Consider the following 19,139-nt stretch of genomic DNA (forward strand, 5'->3'; position numbering starts at 1 on the left):
ATAAAGACCTTATATATAAATATATAATAAAGTAGACATTTAATAATTCAGCATTATCCTGTCATTGTCTACTCAACATTCATTTCATCTTATCAGCTTCTTTCACTGATCTTGCTTTCATTTCTTTTTTGGATATTGGAAGTAGAGTGGAAGAACCAAAATTCTGAAAGATTTTGTAAAGGATGTAAAAAAAGAATTTGTAAATGATAGAATATACTTATGCATTTTAAGCTGTTCGTTTTAAAGGCTTATTATTTTACAGAGCATACCATTTCAGGATGAAGAGTTTAAAACCAACTTAGTGTTCATCTAATTTGTCTGATCTTTAGTTTACTGAAGTGAGAAGTGTTCGTTATCTACCGTAGATTCACTTAGGAGTTAAACAAATCATCTGCACACTTTTGACAAGCTTATTTTTTTAACACTTCTTTTTTTTAAGTTTGTGGTTTCTTAGCATAGCTAAGAGAAACGGAACTTGGGGGGTACATATGAATGTCAGCATTCATGCCAGGTGTTAACGCACACCTTGATCTGTTGGCTGAGTTGTTTTGAGATGCATGCATTACTCATTGATTAAGGGGAACAATCTTAAAGTTGACCTAGTTGCATAAAGGGTGAATCCTTACAGAATTTTAAGTTTCTGACCTCTAAAATGTGAGATCCAGGAAAGCTTCTTTTAAGGAACATGAAACTGACTTGGCATATGAAGGCTTATTTCTGCCTTTTTCTGCATGTTTTTCAGATGATCCCAGGCTATCAACAACATTTAAAATATAAAAATGGAGCGCAAGCCATTTAGCCTGTCTTGCTGGTTTGATTACTTATATCTCAATGATCCAAGACCTTTTAGACCTTTTATTTAACCGGCTTCAGTTTTAATAACATGCCTGGAATGTTTTGTCCAGACTGCCAGCACCCTTTTTTAATAGTGTTGAGTATTCCTAATTTTAGTTACCAACTTGCATTTTTGGGTCCATTGATATTAAAATCATACTGACATGGTTGATGCTTTTCAGGAGTTTGAAATAAGTGAATTAATTTCTGGTCATATTTTCTGTTATAGGATAATAAACATTTAGTTCTCTTATTCTGAATATAACATTCCACTCAGACCCAGAATTTATCTGGCTGTTGTGTTTTGTACTGCTTTTAAAGTTCTATAACACTTTTTCATTAAACAATACATTAATTTTAAAAATCATAATGATTTGGAACTTTTCTTCACCGTTCTGCGCTTCTTCATTTCCCATTTTAGTTTCGGGTGTTAAAGGTAAAATTATCCTGTGTGGAACTTGTTGAAGTAAACAGCATCAATACAAACTTTTCCCCACAAGCTTTTATATTTTTGTCTTCCATTGTCAAACTGCTGTTCTACTTTTCCTGATGGATTTTTTAACTTTTAAAAAGCCTGAGAACTACAGTCAAGCACGTGGCTCCTGGTTCTGTGTGAGACACCATGTGCTCTGGCTTGCATTGCCTTGTCAGTGCCTTTCTACAAAGAGGTACTGATGAGTTGATGGAACAGAATGATGCCTTCTGAACCTACCCCTCCTGGTGTTTCTGAGAACAGATGTATTCACACACATATATATCTCTTCAAAATTGCCACCTAGAAACACAGCATTTTGGAAAAGCAACATGGCATATACAGTAAAATGATGTGGAAACTGCCATTAGTGTTTTAAGATTTTGCCATATGGCAGATATTTAAGTCACTAATAGGGTCAATATAGTTCTATAACAAAGTGACATTTAGAGAGGAGGATAATATCTGTGTGTATTTGGTGTGATGGAACACAAGCAGGATACATAATTTACCCAGGTGTATGACTCATTGTATAGCATATCTGCTGTTGCTATGTAACATTTCCCTCTGTGTGCCTTATCTGTTTATGAGTCATTTAAGTACCGTAAACCAGGAGTATTTCTGTATTTTTAGAATTGACTACCTTCTCTTAAATCTTCAGCTTTTAAAATGAGGACCATTTATTTATAACAAGTTTCTCTCAAGAACTAAAAATTCAGCACCATTCATGTCTTGTTTTATTTTCTGCCACAAAGAAAGCTGCTCCCTGTACTTAAGTCTTTTGCAAGTTTCTGCTTTCTAGGAAACTTCATGATTGAGTGGTAAATTGTGGCTCCGTGAAAGCTTTTGCACAGTGCATTCATGCTGGATCTTATTGACTCGACACACCTGAGAGCTTGTGGTTGAATTGTTGCAGCCATCGCCGATTCCTGTTTACTCCTTTTGATTTGTTCAGTTTCTCTCTCGGTGTCCAACAAAGTGCTCGCTAGCATTAAGATAAGTTTGTTCGAGTTGCACCTTTAATGCAGCTTTATTATTGCCCTACTTTGCCTGTTGGCACAGGACACAGGCTCCCTTGTTTCTTTAAGAACCATACTTACAGAGCAAAGACCTTTGCACCTCTTAGGAGCAGATGAATTGCAGAAGTGTAACCATGGCCTTTGCATCACACAAGAGGAGCATGAATGTCAGGCTTCTGAAGATTTCTTCTTATGGCTGTGGTATATATGACATATTGCCGCTGACCTCTTGACCGCCGTATGTTAAGTGTTTTTCCACTATTCTAAATTAGAATTGTTTAAGAAAATGGGCACATGCAAGAAGAAAAATTGGTTGTGGGAAATGTGATCCACAAGACAAGAAGCAATATTTGGGGAACAAAAACATAAATTTTTATCCATGTAATGGGCACTTTAAAGTTATGGTGAAATTCAAGCCTTGCTCATCTAGTTTGTTTTTGTAAATTTAATTTCTACAGGGGTAAATATCAGTTATTTTTGTTTTGGAAGCTGTTGGTTGAAAACTTTGCGGTCCCTTCCAGCATGCAGTTGTCAGTAGCCTCTAAATATAAGAAAAGTAACAAAATGCTAGATTGCTTTCCTGAAACTACAGGAAAGCAACGGCTGATTTGGGAAGCTACGGCTGATGAATCTGGGTTTTTGACTTCTCAAAAACTTTGATGCTCTTGTGGAAGACTTGAAAGGAGATGATGTGGGGGAGGTTTTTTGTAGTCATAGCATTTTATAGCTGGAGCATCTCTTCCAAAACAAAATATAGTAATATTTTTAAATAGGAGGGCCTCAATTTTAAATGGTCTTCTGAAGATTTCTCTCCCTATTCTTGGCTTCTCCCCGTGTTGTGTAAGGAAATGTTAAAAAACAAATGGTCTATTTTTTTTCTGCTTAGATGACTAAGCACACATTTAAATGATGTCTGGATAGTGAAATGAACATCATCTTGTTTCCAGGCTGTTTGAGCAGCAGCTGTTGAATATTGGGCATGATCCTCATTTCTGGTTACGCTATACGTTTTTTATGCCAAAACTGCACATGTACAAATTAGTACTAATAAAGAAAAAGGAGGAAGTTAAAAACAACGTAGAGGTTACAATTTTTTCCTGGTCAGTGAAAATGAAATTTGGTCCTACAGCAGTTAATGGTTAATCTTTACTGAGGAAATGCCTGCAGTGATAGTGATGTTGACTCAGTTTAAGTTGATCACAGGGGAAGATTTGTGAGGCAGTAGGAATATGAAAAACAAGTTATACATTTTTCTTGAATAGAGACTTTAGACCATTTTCAGTGTATGCTTCACCAAAATGTGAACAGATTCTTTAAATAAATTTTATCCTCAATAGCAAAATGGTTTTACATCTTAAATTCACAAAGTCTATAGTGTTCAATTTTGAACTCTTAAATCTGATGTTAATGCTAAAAGCCTGATGGCAAGATATTTTGAGCTAGGTAAAAGGCTATTTCAGTGTGCACTTTGATATTTCATGATGAAAAGAACTTTTCTGAGTCTGATAGCTCGGCAAGTGTCAGCTTTTTTTAGTGCAAAATACACCATTATACTTTTATTTGTATTTTTAAATACTTTCATTTTGGCTTTTTAATTGGAATAATAGGGTTATTCTGTTCAGGAGACCTCTGAAATAGTCCTAATTGTTTCCCGCAAAGTATGACAAATCTTTACTCCGAGGGCTTTCAGCGATCAGTTTTTCTCTGATCAGTCAAAAGGGCTTGGCTGAATTTCGGGTTGACAGTCCAAAGCAGCACTTCACTATCTTTAGTGAATCAATGCCATATTGGAAACATAAGAAAAGAAGAAAGATTACTGAGGGGGAAGTTTGTCTGATTTTATTTTAGAAAAGTTCCTAGTAAATTTGTTTGAATCTGACTTGGCAGCTTGTTCTAGATACTTCTGTCTAGAAGTGGCTTCTGTTCTCAGTCCTACATGCATTGCCTTTGCCTTCCTTGGTCAATACCTACTGTAGGTCAGTACTTTTCATATTTTAAAATTAATATCAGGAGTATCACAATATTTTGTTTGCCTTTAACATAATTTAAAATTAAGGATCTTAACAAAAGCTGTGTCTTGAGAAGTTGGCCTTCAGGCAGTACATCATGACTTTAGCTGTGCGTGAAAGAGCAATTGATTTTACTTTAGGGGCATTTGCGTTTTTTGTCCCCCTTTAAAAAGAAAAAGGGAACAGGGGAAGGAGTGTGTGTGGCTTTTGAGTTACTCACCTGACAAGATGCGTCAGCAGTAATCTGCATGGAAATCGCGTTGCATGTAAGTTCCGTCTCCCGTGCGTTTTCCTGCTGTTTTCATTCTTTCACGCTGCTTCTTTGAATTTGTGAAGAGATCCCCTCATGTGATATACAAGCTTTTTGCACAACATTGTGAGAAATGTCTTACTGAAGTGACTTCTAAAAGCAGTAAAACAAACTTTTTTTCTCTTGTCATAGAATCTGAGCTTTCTCTGTTGCCAGCTTTACCTTGGAAGTGTAATAAACAGAATGTGCCAGGACAGTGTTGTCAACCAAGGATACATTTAGTTTCTGCAGCTAGGTACTGAAATAGGGAAACTATCCCAAACAAAAAAAGCTTTGAGAAAGTAGGCTGCCAGTTTATTCCTGTAAATAGGTATATACCTGACCTACTGAATCTACACGCCAACACACCCACACAGACACGCACATCAAGATGCTATCAGTTTCACTTCTTTGATTAGTTCAGAGTTGTGCACATTACAGTAAAGTGAAATATGAGGCACGGTTTTTCAGTGAAATTAAAAGGGAAATCCCTATGAGTTTATGGGCACCTAGTGAAGTTCTTACATTTAACATTTTTACAACTGAATGAGAAGATTATAGATGATTAATATGCATGTGTATATGGCTAGGCTTAGTTTTTAGTACAGACTCAGTTAAAAGAGCTTTATAGAACTGCCTTTATTGGTCTGAGTTGTTCTCATAACCAACATACGTTCAGTCTGCTTTCCAAAATTCAATGTGCATGTATTGATTTTTTTAAAGCGGATTTGTGGCAAAGATGGCCATATGTTATTTTACTTCATTTGTCAGTGTACTTTATTGAAAATTTGAAATACTCTGCTGTTCCAAACACATGAGAACATAAGATTGCCTTAATGCAATAAGTGTCAGTTCAAAATTGTGCTACAGTTTCAGTTCCTTTTTTGACTGCTTTTTACAGATTTCATACCATGTTCTCTTAAACAGAAGTGGGAAAAATGACTCAATCTTATGTAGACCACATTGGCTCTCTGCAACGGAACATCTGGTACAAAGGTTTATAAACTGCAAGCAAAGTTTTAACTAACTTGGTTATGGTTTCAAGTATAATTCACCTACGTCATTTATAGTTATGCTTAATGCCCAGGTTTTGTTATATTTAACACTGGTTCATGGGTGCTTAGAATTCTTTGCATTTATATAGCGCTTGCCATTCTGCTGGGGTCCCATTTTATCCACTGCTGAAGTGCAGTATTCTTATATTTTATATATTTTGCACCAGCAGCACCACTATACTGTGTATCAAGTGGAAAAGTTGATCCCCTGACTGAATTATGGGTTAAGTTTAAACAGATTAAATTACGCACGCTAAGACTAGCTGTGTAATGGGATCTTTTTACAACCAAGTAGTCAAGACATCGTTTTAATGTCTCGTCTGAAGGATGACACCTCCTACGGCACATAATGTATGTAGTGTAGTTTATATGCCTCGTTCAACATACTGGGGCACTGCTTATGTACTGAATTAGACCAGCCCTGCTTAGCTTCACAGATCTGATTAGATCATGCAGTAACACTGCAATCAACTACTGTCTGTGAAGTATTAAAGGGACTTTACATTTACAAGGGACATTAGCATAACAAGTGAACTTTGTTTCTTTAAGACAGCTTTCATGATTTTAAGAAATTGTCATACATGTATTGAATTCATGGTTGATTTTTCAATTAATGATTCTCAGATTTGTATTCAACTTATTTGACATCTAAACATTCATTTTTCTTTCAACCTGGTATTTATCATCTTCTCTTCTCATATGTGGTTTACCACTCTGCTGTATTGAAACATTTTTCTTTGGTTTTTCATGAAACCAACTGACACTTTCTGTTGTTCGAGGGGAAAGACTTCTTCATTGGGGCTGCCTTCACAGACTATGATTTTGAAAGGCATTAATTGTACAATTTAAATTATTATAACACATTTTGTTAAATTTGATTAATTTATAATGGGGTGTAGATATAGATGTTAAATTATCAAGAATTTAGTCAAACTTCAGTTGACTTAAATACAGTCATTACATCGGTAGTTTCTCAGTAATTAAGATGAAATGTCAACGAAATTATCTAGTTTGATCAGAATTAGGAAGTTTGTACATGCTGGTTGGTACAATATGTACAGCTTCAACAAAATTGCAATGATTGTCAGGATTAGTTTTTTTCATTATATATGTAAATATTTTTCTCAGGAATTACTGACAATTTTAAAGAATATTTCAAAATAAGATTTTGGTAAAAACCCTTTTGATTTGTATTGCTGTACAACATTTGAAACTTTTGACTTAAAAGTTAGGTCATTTTGTTAGCCCAGTTTGATTTAACAGTTGACTTCCTTTTAAGAAGCCGATCAAATAGATAATCAACACTACTGGTTTCCTTTATCTTACAACAGTGATGGTTATTTTCATTTGGAAATTGACTGCAAAAAGTGTAACCTGCAGCTGGATGAAGTCTAAATCGTATGAAAACAGTACTGATTCTAAACATTAAATGGGGCCACTCGGGACTTTGTTAGAGAAAACTGACATTGAACCCCATTTTTTTATTTATGTACTTAAAGATGATGATATGCAGACCTGTCTCTACCAGCTTGATTTTAGGCTTCTTTATTTTTAAACAGCTGTCACATTTTTCACAGGGTTCTGTCAATTTTGTACTGTGACCCAGTAACCCAGAGGACAGCTACTGTAGAGTTGTGTATGTTTATCTTTAGCAGCGAGTTACCCAACTATTCACTGAATCTTGAGTGAATGAACTGCAGTACAGCTAAAGCCAAGTTGCTTTACATCACCTTGGTATTATCTCCAGTGCTAGCATCATGCAGACTTTTTGACTTCAGGTGTAAACTTTACGTGGTGGGAAGTATATATCTGACATTTATATAGTACAGCTGAACTTGTTAACTAATATTTTTAGTAAACTTATGGGGAAACAAGAATGAAAAGTTCATCAGCAGCAGTACTGACCCTTAGCTAGTGCTAATCTAATGGCAAAAAACAGTGTGGTTGTTCCCTTGCAGTTTACAACAGATATAGGTCAGAGGCTTTTAAGATTTGAATGTGGCAGCCTCCCCCTGAAATATAGGCCGCAGGGCCACAATTAATGTTTTCTGTTTGCTGCATTATTTTCTTTTACATTCTCTTTTTAATCTGTTTAATGTCAAGGTAGCGGGCAATTCACATGTTTTCTTTCTCTTCTCCAAGGTTACACGCTGTGTTTTGGTACACCCTGTATAAACATACCTTGCCGAGAATAAGAACTTTAGTTAATTTTAGTCTAAGGTTTCAGTTGGCTCAAAACATTAAGAAATCATTCAACATGGTCATCAAACAAAACATTACCTAGGATACGGAGATGGTGAATGACCTTAACATTGTAATATTTTGGAAACTGGCTTTGAATTCCTTGAATACATAGTCTAGTGCATGGTTAGATGTTGCCTGATGATGCCTCCCTGTTTATAAACCAAAGGTGCTCTTTTATTAAAATTTTAGTTGGATTTGTATATAGACAGTATCCCTTCAAGCAACATCTGTTCCTGTTTCACCTGTACTGTTCATTTCTTCATAGCATTCAGCCCTTCACTCTGAATTACTTGTTTGCATTGTGAATATCTTAATGACTCATGTCAAATTATATGACAGTTCTAGATCAGACTAAAGGCTATTAAAATGATTTCCATTTTTATAACAAGTAGCTCGACAAGCATTAGTTTTAGCCTTAGAAAGGCCTGGGGAGGAGCCCACCTCCCTACAGCATAGCAGGTTGAGTCTTAAACATGAATAAAATTAAACTTTAGTGAAGGAACGCCTTGACATGCCACCAGTGGAATCCAGGGCACAGTCCACATCTGTGGCTGCTTCCTGTTTTTTTTTTCTCCCCAGTGCTCTTGGAGCCATTGAAGATTAAATGAAGCCATTTTAGTTTATGTACACTCCTCAGCTTATAAATGCTTGCTGTGCTCTGTCTGCACAGTAGTTTTGCAGTTTGATATGTTTTTCCTTCTTTATTTACTTGGTTTTATCTACTTCCTGTGGTTTGCTATGTAGTGCTGTCCTGTGCTGCTTTTACCTATATTTTGCTCACTGATATAACTGTTTACCTCCATTAATTGAAGAAAGTAAGTCACTTTAAAGTCACTGGTTGTGACTAGTTGTCAACATCTTGTTTTTAACCTATAAGTTTTTCTATGGAGAGAAATCAACAAATATGCAGACTAGACCACTTCAGTGATTTTGACCAATTTGACCTTAAAAATATAAGTGATTTACAAAGCAACAGATTAAAGTCATTCAGGATTTAGCGTATATAATTGTCTGCACCTACTGTAGATTGCTTTGGAAAAACAGTTCTTCTATAAAGATCCGGCAAATATTCATTTTAACAGTCACCATTATGACTTCCGAAGGGTCACTGTGATGGTTTCTAACACAAAAAAAATTCTGATCATGTACTAAACGATCATTATCTCAGCATAGTAATTTGTTTTTGTTGTACCTTCTTTTGTAATGGTCCTTTAGTCTCACAGTTCAAATTGTTTAATTTTTTTGTTGCATTGTCAAAAAAGCTTTTTTCTGCACACACTTGCTGTTTTAAAAATGCAAAGTGGTATTATAGCAGCAGCATTATCCAATTTAATACTTACAAAAGCATGTATGTAGACACTTAAAGTAGATTTATCAGTGTTGCGAATTTATTGATGTAATGTCAAGAATTAGCTTCTTTTGTAAGTAGCACAGAAGAGCTGTTTATGCACTGGGTGAGTTAGGCCTTGCTACCATAGGCAAAGGTGGGACTAATTCCAAATTGTAATCCAAGCCTTTCAGAATAGCAAATAAAGTAGACTCCCTCTGGCTGTCAAACCAGAGATTTTCACATTTATCAGGTGGTTCCTATTAAGAACAAATTGATCTCTCACAGTTTTTTCATGGTAAAATGTTAAAACCATTTAAAGTCTGCAACTTAGCAATAAAAAAATCTCAATAGCTTAACCTATTGGACCATGGATGTTTTTATGGGGCAAAGGATTAAGGTGAAACTGTTTAAAAACTTGAAACTTTCTTTTAAAGCAATTTGGAACAACCTTATTTTTCCCATGTTATCTTCCTTTTCTGAAAACGCATTATTCTATCTGCCACTTTGAGCTGCCCATTATACCTACTGTACATGTAAGTCAGGAGGCCTAACGATATGTGCGTGTCCTCAAATATCCATATGTTCACTGGATTTAGCTATTTATCCTGTCAGCCAGTCATGGTATTATGCTGACCTGTTTAAACCAAGAACATTCTGGTTAGGTGTTATGTGCTTGTTCAGTATTAATGCCAAGATTACTTTTGTTTCTTTCTTTTTCATGCCAGAAGTACACCGATTATGCACATTTAGGCACTCCCTTTTGAACTTCAGTCAAGATCAGCATCTTCATGTGCACCTAGTCATTTTATCTGCAGGGCAAGGTGCTTCTTGTACCCAGAACAGCAGGGTCAGTACAGTAAAGAATAATAAAGTGAAGAAAAAAAGTATTTTCCTCATAAAAACGTATGCCATCTTTTGCAGCCTTATTTTTAAAGACATTTTTTAAGCTACAAAATGTTACCTCTATTCAAGATTATATGTGTACCTTATTGAAACGTATAGTTTTAAAGAACTGTGATGGTTTTTCACTTGAGTATTTTGTGGTTTTCCCACTCTGCATTTGACTTTTTGCTTGGTTAATCAGTAGTGACTCTTGAGTAACTGTACCTTGTGGCTAAACTGCTGTGATCTGAAGTCTTCTTAAATAGTCTTATTACTGGTGTTCATATGGACCAGTTTTTCAAAAATGTTGTCCCATCCGCAAACTGTATTTGAGACAGTTTATAAAAGGTTAATTTTAATTTCTTTGGTTTTTCAGAATACCAACTACAAAGGTTCTTAGTGTGCTGGGACAAATCAGTCCATGTAGTTAGACCCACCCTGTAAAGGCAGGAGTGTTCAGTAATTTATAGTGAATCTCTGAAAGACTTGAGAATGTAACATTACATATGGAATTTTATTGCAATGTGTCCAATGTGTATAATCAGTTCTTTAGAGCAATTCTTTAACTAATGCCATTGTGTATATTTGCTATAGATCTATAGATGAGTTTAGCAGTAATATAGACACGACTATGATTTCTAAGAGAAATGTATAAATATTTTGACAGCACTGAAAATCTGTGATTCTTCAATAAGATAACTAATTTTACCTGTTAATGCAAGAAACGACATTACACTTTGTGAGGAGCTAGGCCACCGTGTAATTTGAGATGGAAAGGTAGAGGTTAATTCCACGTTAATAAACATTGCAGCAATCAAGTCTGCAGGTCTCTACAAGTTAATACCAGCTTTTTAGCATGGAATTAACCTCTCCTTTTTTATGCTTCACCATACTTCTCTGTACAGCTAAATACTTGTGTCCACCCTAAAGGAGCATTTTTGTTAGTTGTACTTCTGTTTAAATACAAAATTTGCTGGTATGTCAAATGAAGCAATTCAAGATTTCAGTTTTCTTGTCTAACAAGTCCTGACTAAATGACTAAAGTCAAAGCATTATTGACAGATATTGTAAACACTATTTTATCATTGTCAAGCAAACTTTGCCCTCAACAGTTCGGCAAGCTTCATGACTGGAGCTTTTCATACAATGAAAAAGGCACACGATTACCGATCAACGCAATTGAAAAAAACCTTTTCACTTTTTACTAAAAACGATAGCTGAACATTTTTTCAGTCCCCCTTTTATTAAAAATTGACTGTGGCTTCTCAGAAAACATACAAAAATAAATAAATAAAGGACATTTTCATTTAGTTGCTCATTGAGTTTAAATAGTCATACTCTGGAAATGGTGTATGAATTACTAATAGACCTAGTAAATTAAATACATTCTTACAGTACCTCCATTTCCAGACGTGTAATCCATTTTAGGTTTATCTGTTCAACTTCCTAAGTAGCATTTTTTTAAATGAAATGCATTCCATAGGTGGTAAACCTTTGCCATTAAGAAACATTCCTTTTCAGATGGTCCAGTTTTAATCACCATGGTCTGGAAATGAAAGCGTGTTTCCCATACTCCTCAGTTCAGTTCGGCAGCCTGTATTTACCCAACTCAGCCTCTTTCTGGAACCTCAAACACTAGATTCATTCTGAAAGACTTTGGCCTTCAAAGTCCGCAGGCTCTGTTGGATGTAGCTCTCTGACTGCAAGGCTTCAGAGAACTTGTTGTCATAAGACCTGCTGTATTCAGATTTGCGCTTTATAGAGTTCTGGATGGTTTCAGAGGTGAAGTAGTACACGATGGGGTCAAAGCAGCAGTTGGAAACAGCAATACAGAGAGCAATGGGATAGATGGTCCTCACCACCGTCTCTATGGAGCAGCCTTTCAAGATCTGAGTCCTCATTAGTGCATAGAAGACCAAGTTGACATTGTAAGGGATGAAGCAGAAACAGAAAATGAAAAGGTGCACCACAATCATGCGAAGGATCTTTGTTTTATTGAGCTTGCCCCTGTTCAAGGTCCGAGGCCTGCGGAGTATCTGGAGGACCATGGCTGAGCAGACCACATTGAGAATGAGAGGAATGAGAAAGCCCACGGTTTCAATGAAGATGACCACCTTGGAGAGGTGCACCTTCCACTGTTTGTTCGAGAAGTTCTCGAAGCAAAACGTCTGTGTCTGGTTGTGGTTTGGGTCTGTGGGGTGCAGCAGGAACCCCGAGGGCAGGCTCCCAGCCAGGACCAGCACCCAGACAGCAACACATACGATTTTGGCATTGCGTTTGGTGCGCAACATCCTTGAGCGAAATGGGTACACAATGGCTAGGAATCGGTCCACACTAATGCATGTGAGGAAGAGGATGCTGCCATACATGTTGGTGTAGAATAGGGAGACGGAAAGATTACAGAGGAATGAGCCAAACGGCCAGTTCTGGGTGATGAAGTAAAAGATGCGGAAAGGCAGCGTCAGAACGAATAGAAGGTCCGAGACCACCAGGTTCATCATGTAAGTGGTGGTCTCATTCCGCAGCTTCAGGGTGCAGTAAAAGATGTACATGGCTGCCATGTTGGAGATGAGCCCCATGATGAAAACAATGCTGAACACCCAGGTGTACAGAGTATACTTGAAGTTGTCATACTTTGTACAGTTTGAGCTGTTTGAACTGCCTTCTGTTGCTGTCATGATGTCTGCGATTGACTGATTCATTTGGATCTTTGTCTTAGCGTAGTATCCCTCAGCCTTAAATCCAGTGTGAATTGAAACGTATGAAAAAACTAGCAGCAAAGGACTCAGCATGAATCCCCAGTCTTCTCAGACGGCCTTTTCTGAAGTCAATATATAGGCAGATCAAATACTGTTAAGAAGAAATGTTACATATCAAATGCACTGTTTTCCCAATTGGGCCAATAATTATGAATCCTGCAGAAGGTTCCGTTCAGCTGGAGGAGCATTGCTTTGCAGCTTACAGGTTGTGCTGCAGTGCCTTCTCCCCTCCCCCCCGTCCAAAGCCCCCTGCCAGATCAAGCTACAAGACAGAAGCCCAAAGGTTTCTTGCGTTTTCTTTTTTCTTGATCCAGAAAAAAAAGATTTAACTTAAAGACAGTACCTGTATCCACACAGGGATGAGAATTGCTTTCTTCCTCCTGTAGTGAAGAAAAACCCTTTTTTGTATTCCTTTTAAAATGTGTGTAGGCAAACTTTTTTGTTTAAGTGTTCACAAAAGTGTTGACTCCTTTTAGGGTGTGTGGAGATCTTTAGCTTCTCTGCTGTAAAGTTCAGCAAGCATGCGAGGCAGTTCCAAGAAGTTTTTTTTTTAACTTCAAAACATGTCCAGGTCTGTATCCAGTGGTTTGAGGCAGTTACAGTGAGCGCTCACCCAGAGCTGCTGTTGTAAAGTCTGGGTTTGCTTGCTCAATAGGTTTTCTTTTCTCTAAAGCAAGCAGACTGAGTCATTGTGTTGCTCTCCCATTAGGAGGCAAACGAATGAAGGATTATTTCATTGGGGATGTGACATCACAGGAAAAGTGTCAAGGGAATTGGAGGAGTGGAGTTAGCAAACCCCGCCCACTTTTGTTTGCACTGTGATAATGTGTGCTAGGTGGGGGAAAAAAAGCCTCAGGCCCTTTGTTTACCAAAGCTGTCCCTGCCCACTAAAGGTGCAGATGTTTTCATCAGATGCATTGTGTTTCAGGAGTGTTTTTAAGATCACCTGCAGTCCTGGAGGCACAAAGATTAAGATTCTTTAAACGCCCTTCATCAAGAGTGAGATCTTGGTTTAACCCTCTATTGCTTTTCTGTTTTTTTTTTTAACTTTTATGTGTAAAACAGCTGTTGCTGCTTATATTAATACAAGCAATACAACTACATAAAACTATAGCAATTAAGTTTTTTAGTGCTTTATAATGCTACAGTACAAAGAGAAGCGAAGTGCTGAAAAAAATGAATAGTCCCACCCATGTTTTTTGTTTTCATTTTTTATTTTATTTTTTTTAGTGGAGGAAATGTATTAAGACTGGGAAAGCTTTATTTTCTATTTAGAACTTTCATTTGTTTTCATACAGCATGTTGCTTGTCTGAAACTAAGTTTAAGATAATTTATTCTTCGATTACTGTATCAGCGTGCAAGCTGCAGAGGAACAAGGAGGGTTTAATTTAAAGAAATTAATGTTTTGGTGGTGGAGTTGTCTTCACGTCATTTTGAATTTACTCTTTTTTTAATTTAAGCAGTTTTTATGGTTCCAATCAGGAACGTAAATCCCTCTGACCAAAAGTTTCTTGAATTCTCAAGTAGTTAATAGTAAGCTGTTTAACAAAAGCAGCTTGTTTTGTGCTTTGCAGAAATAATAAGCCCTAATAATTTGAGCTGATTGTGTTCTCTGCAGCTGTACAAAGGATGGACAGTGGGTCAGCAATTTGTGCTGTGCTTTTATTTAAAACCTTAGTTTACGTTTTCATGTAAGGAAATACTAGGGACTACGAAGCATGACTTCCCTACCCTGAGCCTCACAGATCATACAGTAAGGGGCTGAGCTAAGCTCCTGCTTTCTCCTCAGCGCACTGGACTACCTGCAGTACCTTCCCACATTAAAGACCCCGAATAGTCTGAAAAAGCAAGATATTTTCATAATTGTTTTGCTAGAGATTTCAGAAATGATAGGTGGATACATGGAAGTACTGTATAGGTGTATAATTTTACAGTTTCACCCTCAGTTAATAAGGTAAAAGTACAGCTAACAGATAACGCGTACAGGCTTTAGATGAATTGAACCTGTAATTTGTATAATAAGTTGGATGTCTTTTTCCTCATTTGAACAAGACCTGACAAGAGTGACAACAGCCTTTTGGCAGGAAAGCCACTCTTTCCCGTTGTTAAATGAACAAAGACATTTCCCAAAGCTTTTTGCATATTTCAGTTTTATATGTAAATTTGTATGTAACGATTTATTGAGTAGAAAAAAACAACACTCATGTAAGGCACAGTAAAATGTTAAAAAACAGGGTTACCACTGACAGAGCTTCAATTACTTTTGAAACAGGTTCATTTTACAAAATAAATGATCGAGGTTTGAAGCTTTTGTGTAGAATGGTTGTCTTGGTGTTTTTGGTTTTATGTTGTTAAATTTCCTCTGTATTTATCATTATTATTATTGGTTCTCTTCTTTTTTTGTTGGTTCTCTTGTAATTGTACTTAACCTAAAATTACAGAAACAGCTTGTAACACTTGTCTCACAGTTGTTAACTTGGCAGTCATGCTTGTGAGGCATTTCAGACTTGTTCTTAGGAAAATAGGGGTGGGGTATTGGTTGAGAAACCATACCTTGATTTAAATTCAAATCCTCGCCAAGTATCTGGAGACACCTCAGGCATTTGACCATTTTTTTTGTTCTACAGTGAACTGCTTTAATTGACAGGTCATCTATTACCTTTCCTGATCCATACAACTATTCCTCACAAGTGGTAATGTTTTTATGACTTGAATCTGAGGTGTGGTCTATCTCCAGACAGTATAAACCCCCTGTGGATAACTGGGGATGAAAGTTTGAAGTTTGAAGAGTTTCTTATATTTCCAGTGATAGAAGGTTTGTCATGGGCTGTAATGAAACAGGTCTTAGAATTTGAGGAATTTTAATGTCAACGTAAACATCTGTCTTTACTCTTGGGGAATATCTCTCTTTTGCCCAGCTTTGTTAATCTCGTAGTCTGGTACGGGAAGTCGCTGTGAACTTTTCCTTTTGGTTAGCATTACAATTACAGTGAAAAAAGTGAACTTTTTGAATAGTTATTCTTTCACTGTAGTAACAAAAAGAATTTTACCTTCTAGAGGTGAAGACCCAACAGAATGACATGGTCAGTGTTGGCATTGATCAAGTAAGTAAAGAACATATTTGATTTTTTTTAGAGGGTAGGGAGTCAGAGGTCAACTTGAGTTTATTTGAATCTGGGGATTTGTTTTTTTTAAAAGGCCATTATGTTTAAATGCACAGGAAAGTGTGTACACCAGATTTGAGAACTAATGTAGGAGGGAACACAAGATCTTCTAGATATTGCAAGTCTGTGGCATAATGAGTCATTTGAGTTGCAACATTGTAAAGTGCTTTGGGTTTTTAGAGGAAAACCGTCATAAATGCTAAAATACATTTTTCAAAACTGAGGAACACTTGAAACATAGGTTTGCTGTTCTGTAGGGGCAGTTTGTGACAACAGCAAGCTTGATTTGTCTTTAGAAAAAGTCTGCATTGTCTGCTTTCAAGCAGACAGGTCACAAAAGTCATTTGTGGTGCGTGGTGCCATACAACTGGATGGATACTGTTTTTTAAGGCACAGGCAGGAACTGAAAACAAGTTGAATGGAAAATTCCCTTTGTTCAGTAACTGATTGACATCATAAGCATTAGTAGGACTCGTAACCAGGTGAATTAAGCCTCTGGGTTTCTTACATTTCACACATTGCATGACTGAATTCTTGATTTGTATATCTCCAATGAAAAAGTAGTTCATTTTGCATAATATATTTTGTAATCTTTCAAAATTAAGGTGTCAAACAGCTGGTGTATGTAGTTTTATTTAGACTTTTAATTGGTTTTGTATTTCCTTCCTCTAAAATGAATTATAGATGGACCTCAACAATGAAATTTTGGATTTCCATGTGTATAAATCAGGTAGCAACAACTTTGTGTTTACAGGGTAATCTCTACAGTGAGTGATGACCTTTATTATAGCAGTTGCTTCATTTAAACCAATCTAATGATGCATTATAGAGCAACTCATTAGTGAGAGAATTTAAGTTTCATAATAAGATTTTGGCTGTAACTACTAGTATCCAAACTTTTGATTACATATGTGAGGTATCAGGTTTGATTGATCAGGATCATTGTGAAAATACAAACAAGTTGAGGGAAGCATCAATTACATGGAAGACCAAACATATTGGCGAGAGAGGTTTTCTTCATATTGAAATTGAAAGCTAGTTTCTTTTCAGCTGAGCAATTAATGTTTGTGACATTCCATTTACAGTAAAATAAACTAGCTTTTCTCACAGGAGGAACTCATGGAATCTGACTGGCAGGTGGTCAGGAGTGTCATTCTGATGACGGAACATCTGACTCACTTTTTAATTATTCATTCTGAAAGTTGTTTTAATCATATCAGTTAAAAAGATGTACATTTCTTTACTACTGTAGTTAAGGCTAATCAACATAACTTACGTATGTCATATCAATTAAATCTAATATCAGTGCACCATCTGCAAAAAAGTCCTTTTAATGAATTTTTAAGTTTTTAATTAAAGTCTAATTTTAAATCATAGAAAACATGCTATAAAAGTTTTTTTTTCCATGAGATTTAGTTCTTTATTTATATAGGAACATTGTACTAGAGAGAACCTTTTAATGTCTTTAAAGTTCAGGCACATTATTCATGTGCAGTCACTGTTAAGTAATGATGTAGGTATTGCATATTAGTATCCTGACTGACCAAACTATTACAAGAATCCAGAAACGCAAGTTACCTCTTACAGTAACTGGCAATGTGTGGTTGACTTTTGAAGCACACGGTATTACCCACTTAAAAGTAGATTAGGATTAGGCTGCTATGTTTCAAAACATTGTCGAATACACACAAAAACCTGATCGAGCTCTGAAGATCCCGTGCGATTTTGTTTGTTGAATGTTCCTAATATTTTGGCTCGTTAGTATGTGTGTTTCAAGGACCATTTCACCTATAGTATAAAGTTTATAGCAGGATTTAGAGCGTAGTTCTGTGTAGTTGAGTAGGATTGGGCTGCTGTATATTCTGCAGTGTTTTGAAATACATGCAAAGTCCTGATCAAGCTCTAATAAGGCTGTGGGCAAATATTCACTTTTTGACCTGTTATTTTCCTTCTCTGTGAATGCATATTCTCTAAACATTAAATAGTAGCCAAACCAGTATAAATGTTGGTGGAGCCATTTTAAATACAGGTGACATGTTGGTACATGTTGGGTTCCATGTGGATCATCACTATTTTATCTTGAGTCCTGAAATCATAGATATGCAATTTACTATTCATCTTATTCTTTCTTGATGAATTCATAATTAAAAGTTTGGGATTACCTAAATTTGAATGAAAGAAGTAACCTTTGAGTGACAGATTTTCCAGTGAGAAACTCTTAAACCTGATGCTTCTAAAAGTTTTTTTTAAAGTGTGGCTACATTAGTTTCAGTGCTAAACCAGTTCAGTAACAAGTGGTAAAAACAGGAAAAAGTATAAAATAAGTTCCCCTCCTTTCATTTACATTACATCACCTGCTAAACGTAATACATTATACCACAAACTTTTTATTTTTTAACTTCTTTTCTTTTTTTGAACATCCTAACATCCAAGTGGACTCAAGCATAACAGATGCTGTTGAATATGTTTATATAACTAAGCCAGAGTGTTTTACGTTGGTTTTTCCCTTATGTCTTCATATGTCTAAAGCTTTTTTCCAAGATGGCTTATAGATTATGGTACAGCTGTTGCATGTTGAATGCTGTAATCCTGTGGGCTGTAGTAAACAGTTGGATAGTATAGTTGTGTGGTGTTTCAAAACCTGCAAAACTCATTGCTAGGCAGACAATATATTTAGTTTTTTACTAGCTCATCTGTGATGCCTCGTTAGCTTGTCTCTGTTAAATGATGCTTTATGCCCCTTTGTATATTCTAGTATCTAAGGTTAGTTTCACCAGTGCACACCAAATTGTGATTTTTCAGAGGATTATTTTCCCTGAACAGAAACAGCAGTGAGAACATAGACAATCCCCTATTCTCTTAAAGGCAGTGAATAAAACCAAGCCTGTGTATCGACTTGTTATACGTGTCCCATATCATATACTTTGACAGGCTGGCTGGAACCCTGCAGGGATTTGAAGGCTCATACTGCTTAGGAAACAGTCTTAGTCACAAGTGTAACGTCAATATTGTACTCCAACACGGTGAACAAGCTGAAACCTGAAGTCTTGCAGAACTCCTGGTCTTATGGGAACAATCAGT

General features: G+C 36.3%; 2 protein-coding genes across 2 annotated transcripts in view; one reads left to right on the forward strand and one right to left on the reverse strand.

Moving 5' to 3' along the window:
* Positions 1–19,139, forward strand: part of rb1 (retinoblastoma 1) — an 82,059-nt gene that overhangs the window by 44,734 nt on the left and 18,186 nt on the right. The gene's annotated exons all lie outside the window — the stretch shown is intronic.
* LOC102688228 (lysophosphatidic acid receptor 6) lies at positions 11,357–13,614 on the reverse strand. The gene has a single exon (XM_006628208.3). It carries the CDS (start codon positions 12,924–12,926, stop codon positions 11,763–11,765), a length of 1,164 nt encoding a protein of 387 aa, XP_006628271.2. The 5' UTR covers positions 12,927–13,614; the 3' UTR covers positions 11,357–11,762.

The sequence above is a fragment of the Lepisosteus oculatus genome, chromosome 5 (assembly GCF_040954835.1).
Source record: "Lepisosteus oculatus isolate fLepOcu1 chromosome 5, fLepOcu1.hap2, whole genome shotgun sequence".
Classification (NCBI taxonomy): domain Eukaryota; kingdom Metazoa; phylum Chordata; class Actinopteri; order Semionotiformes; family Lepisosteidae; genus Lepisosteus; species Lepisosteus oculatus.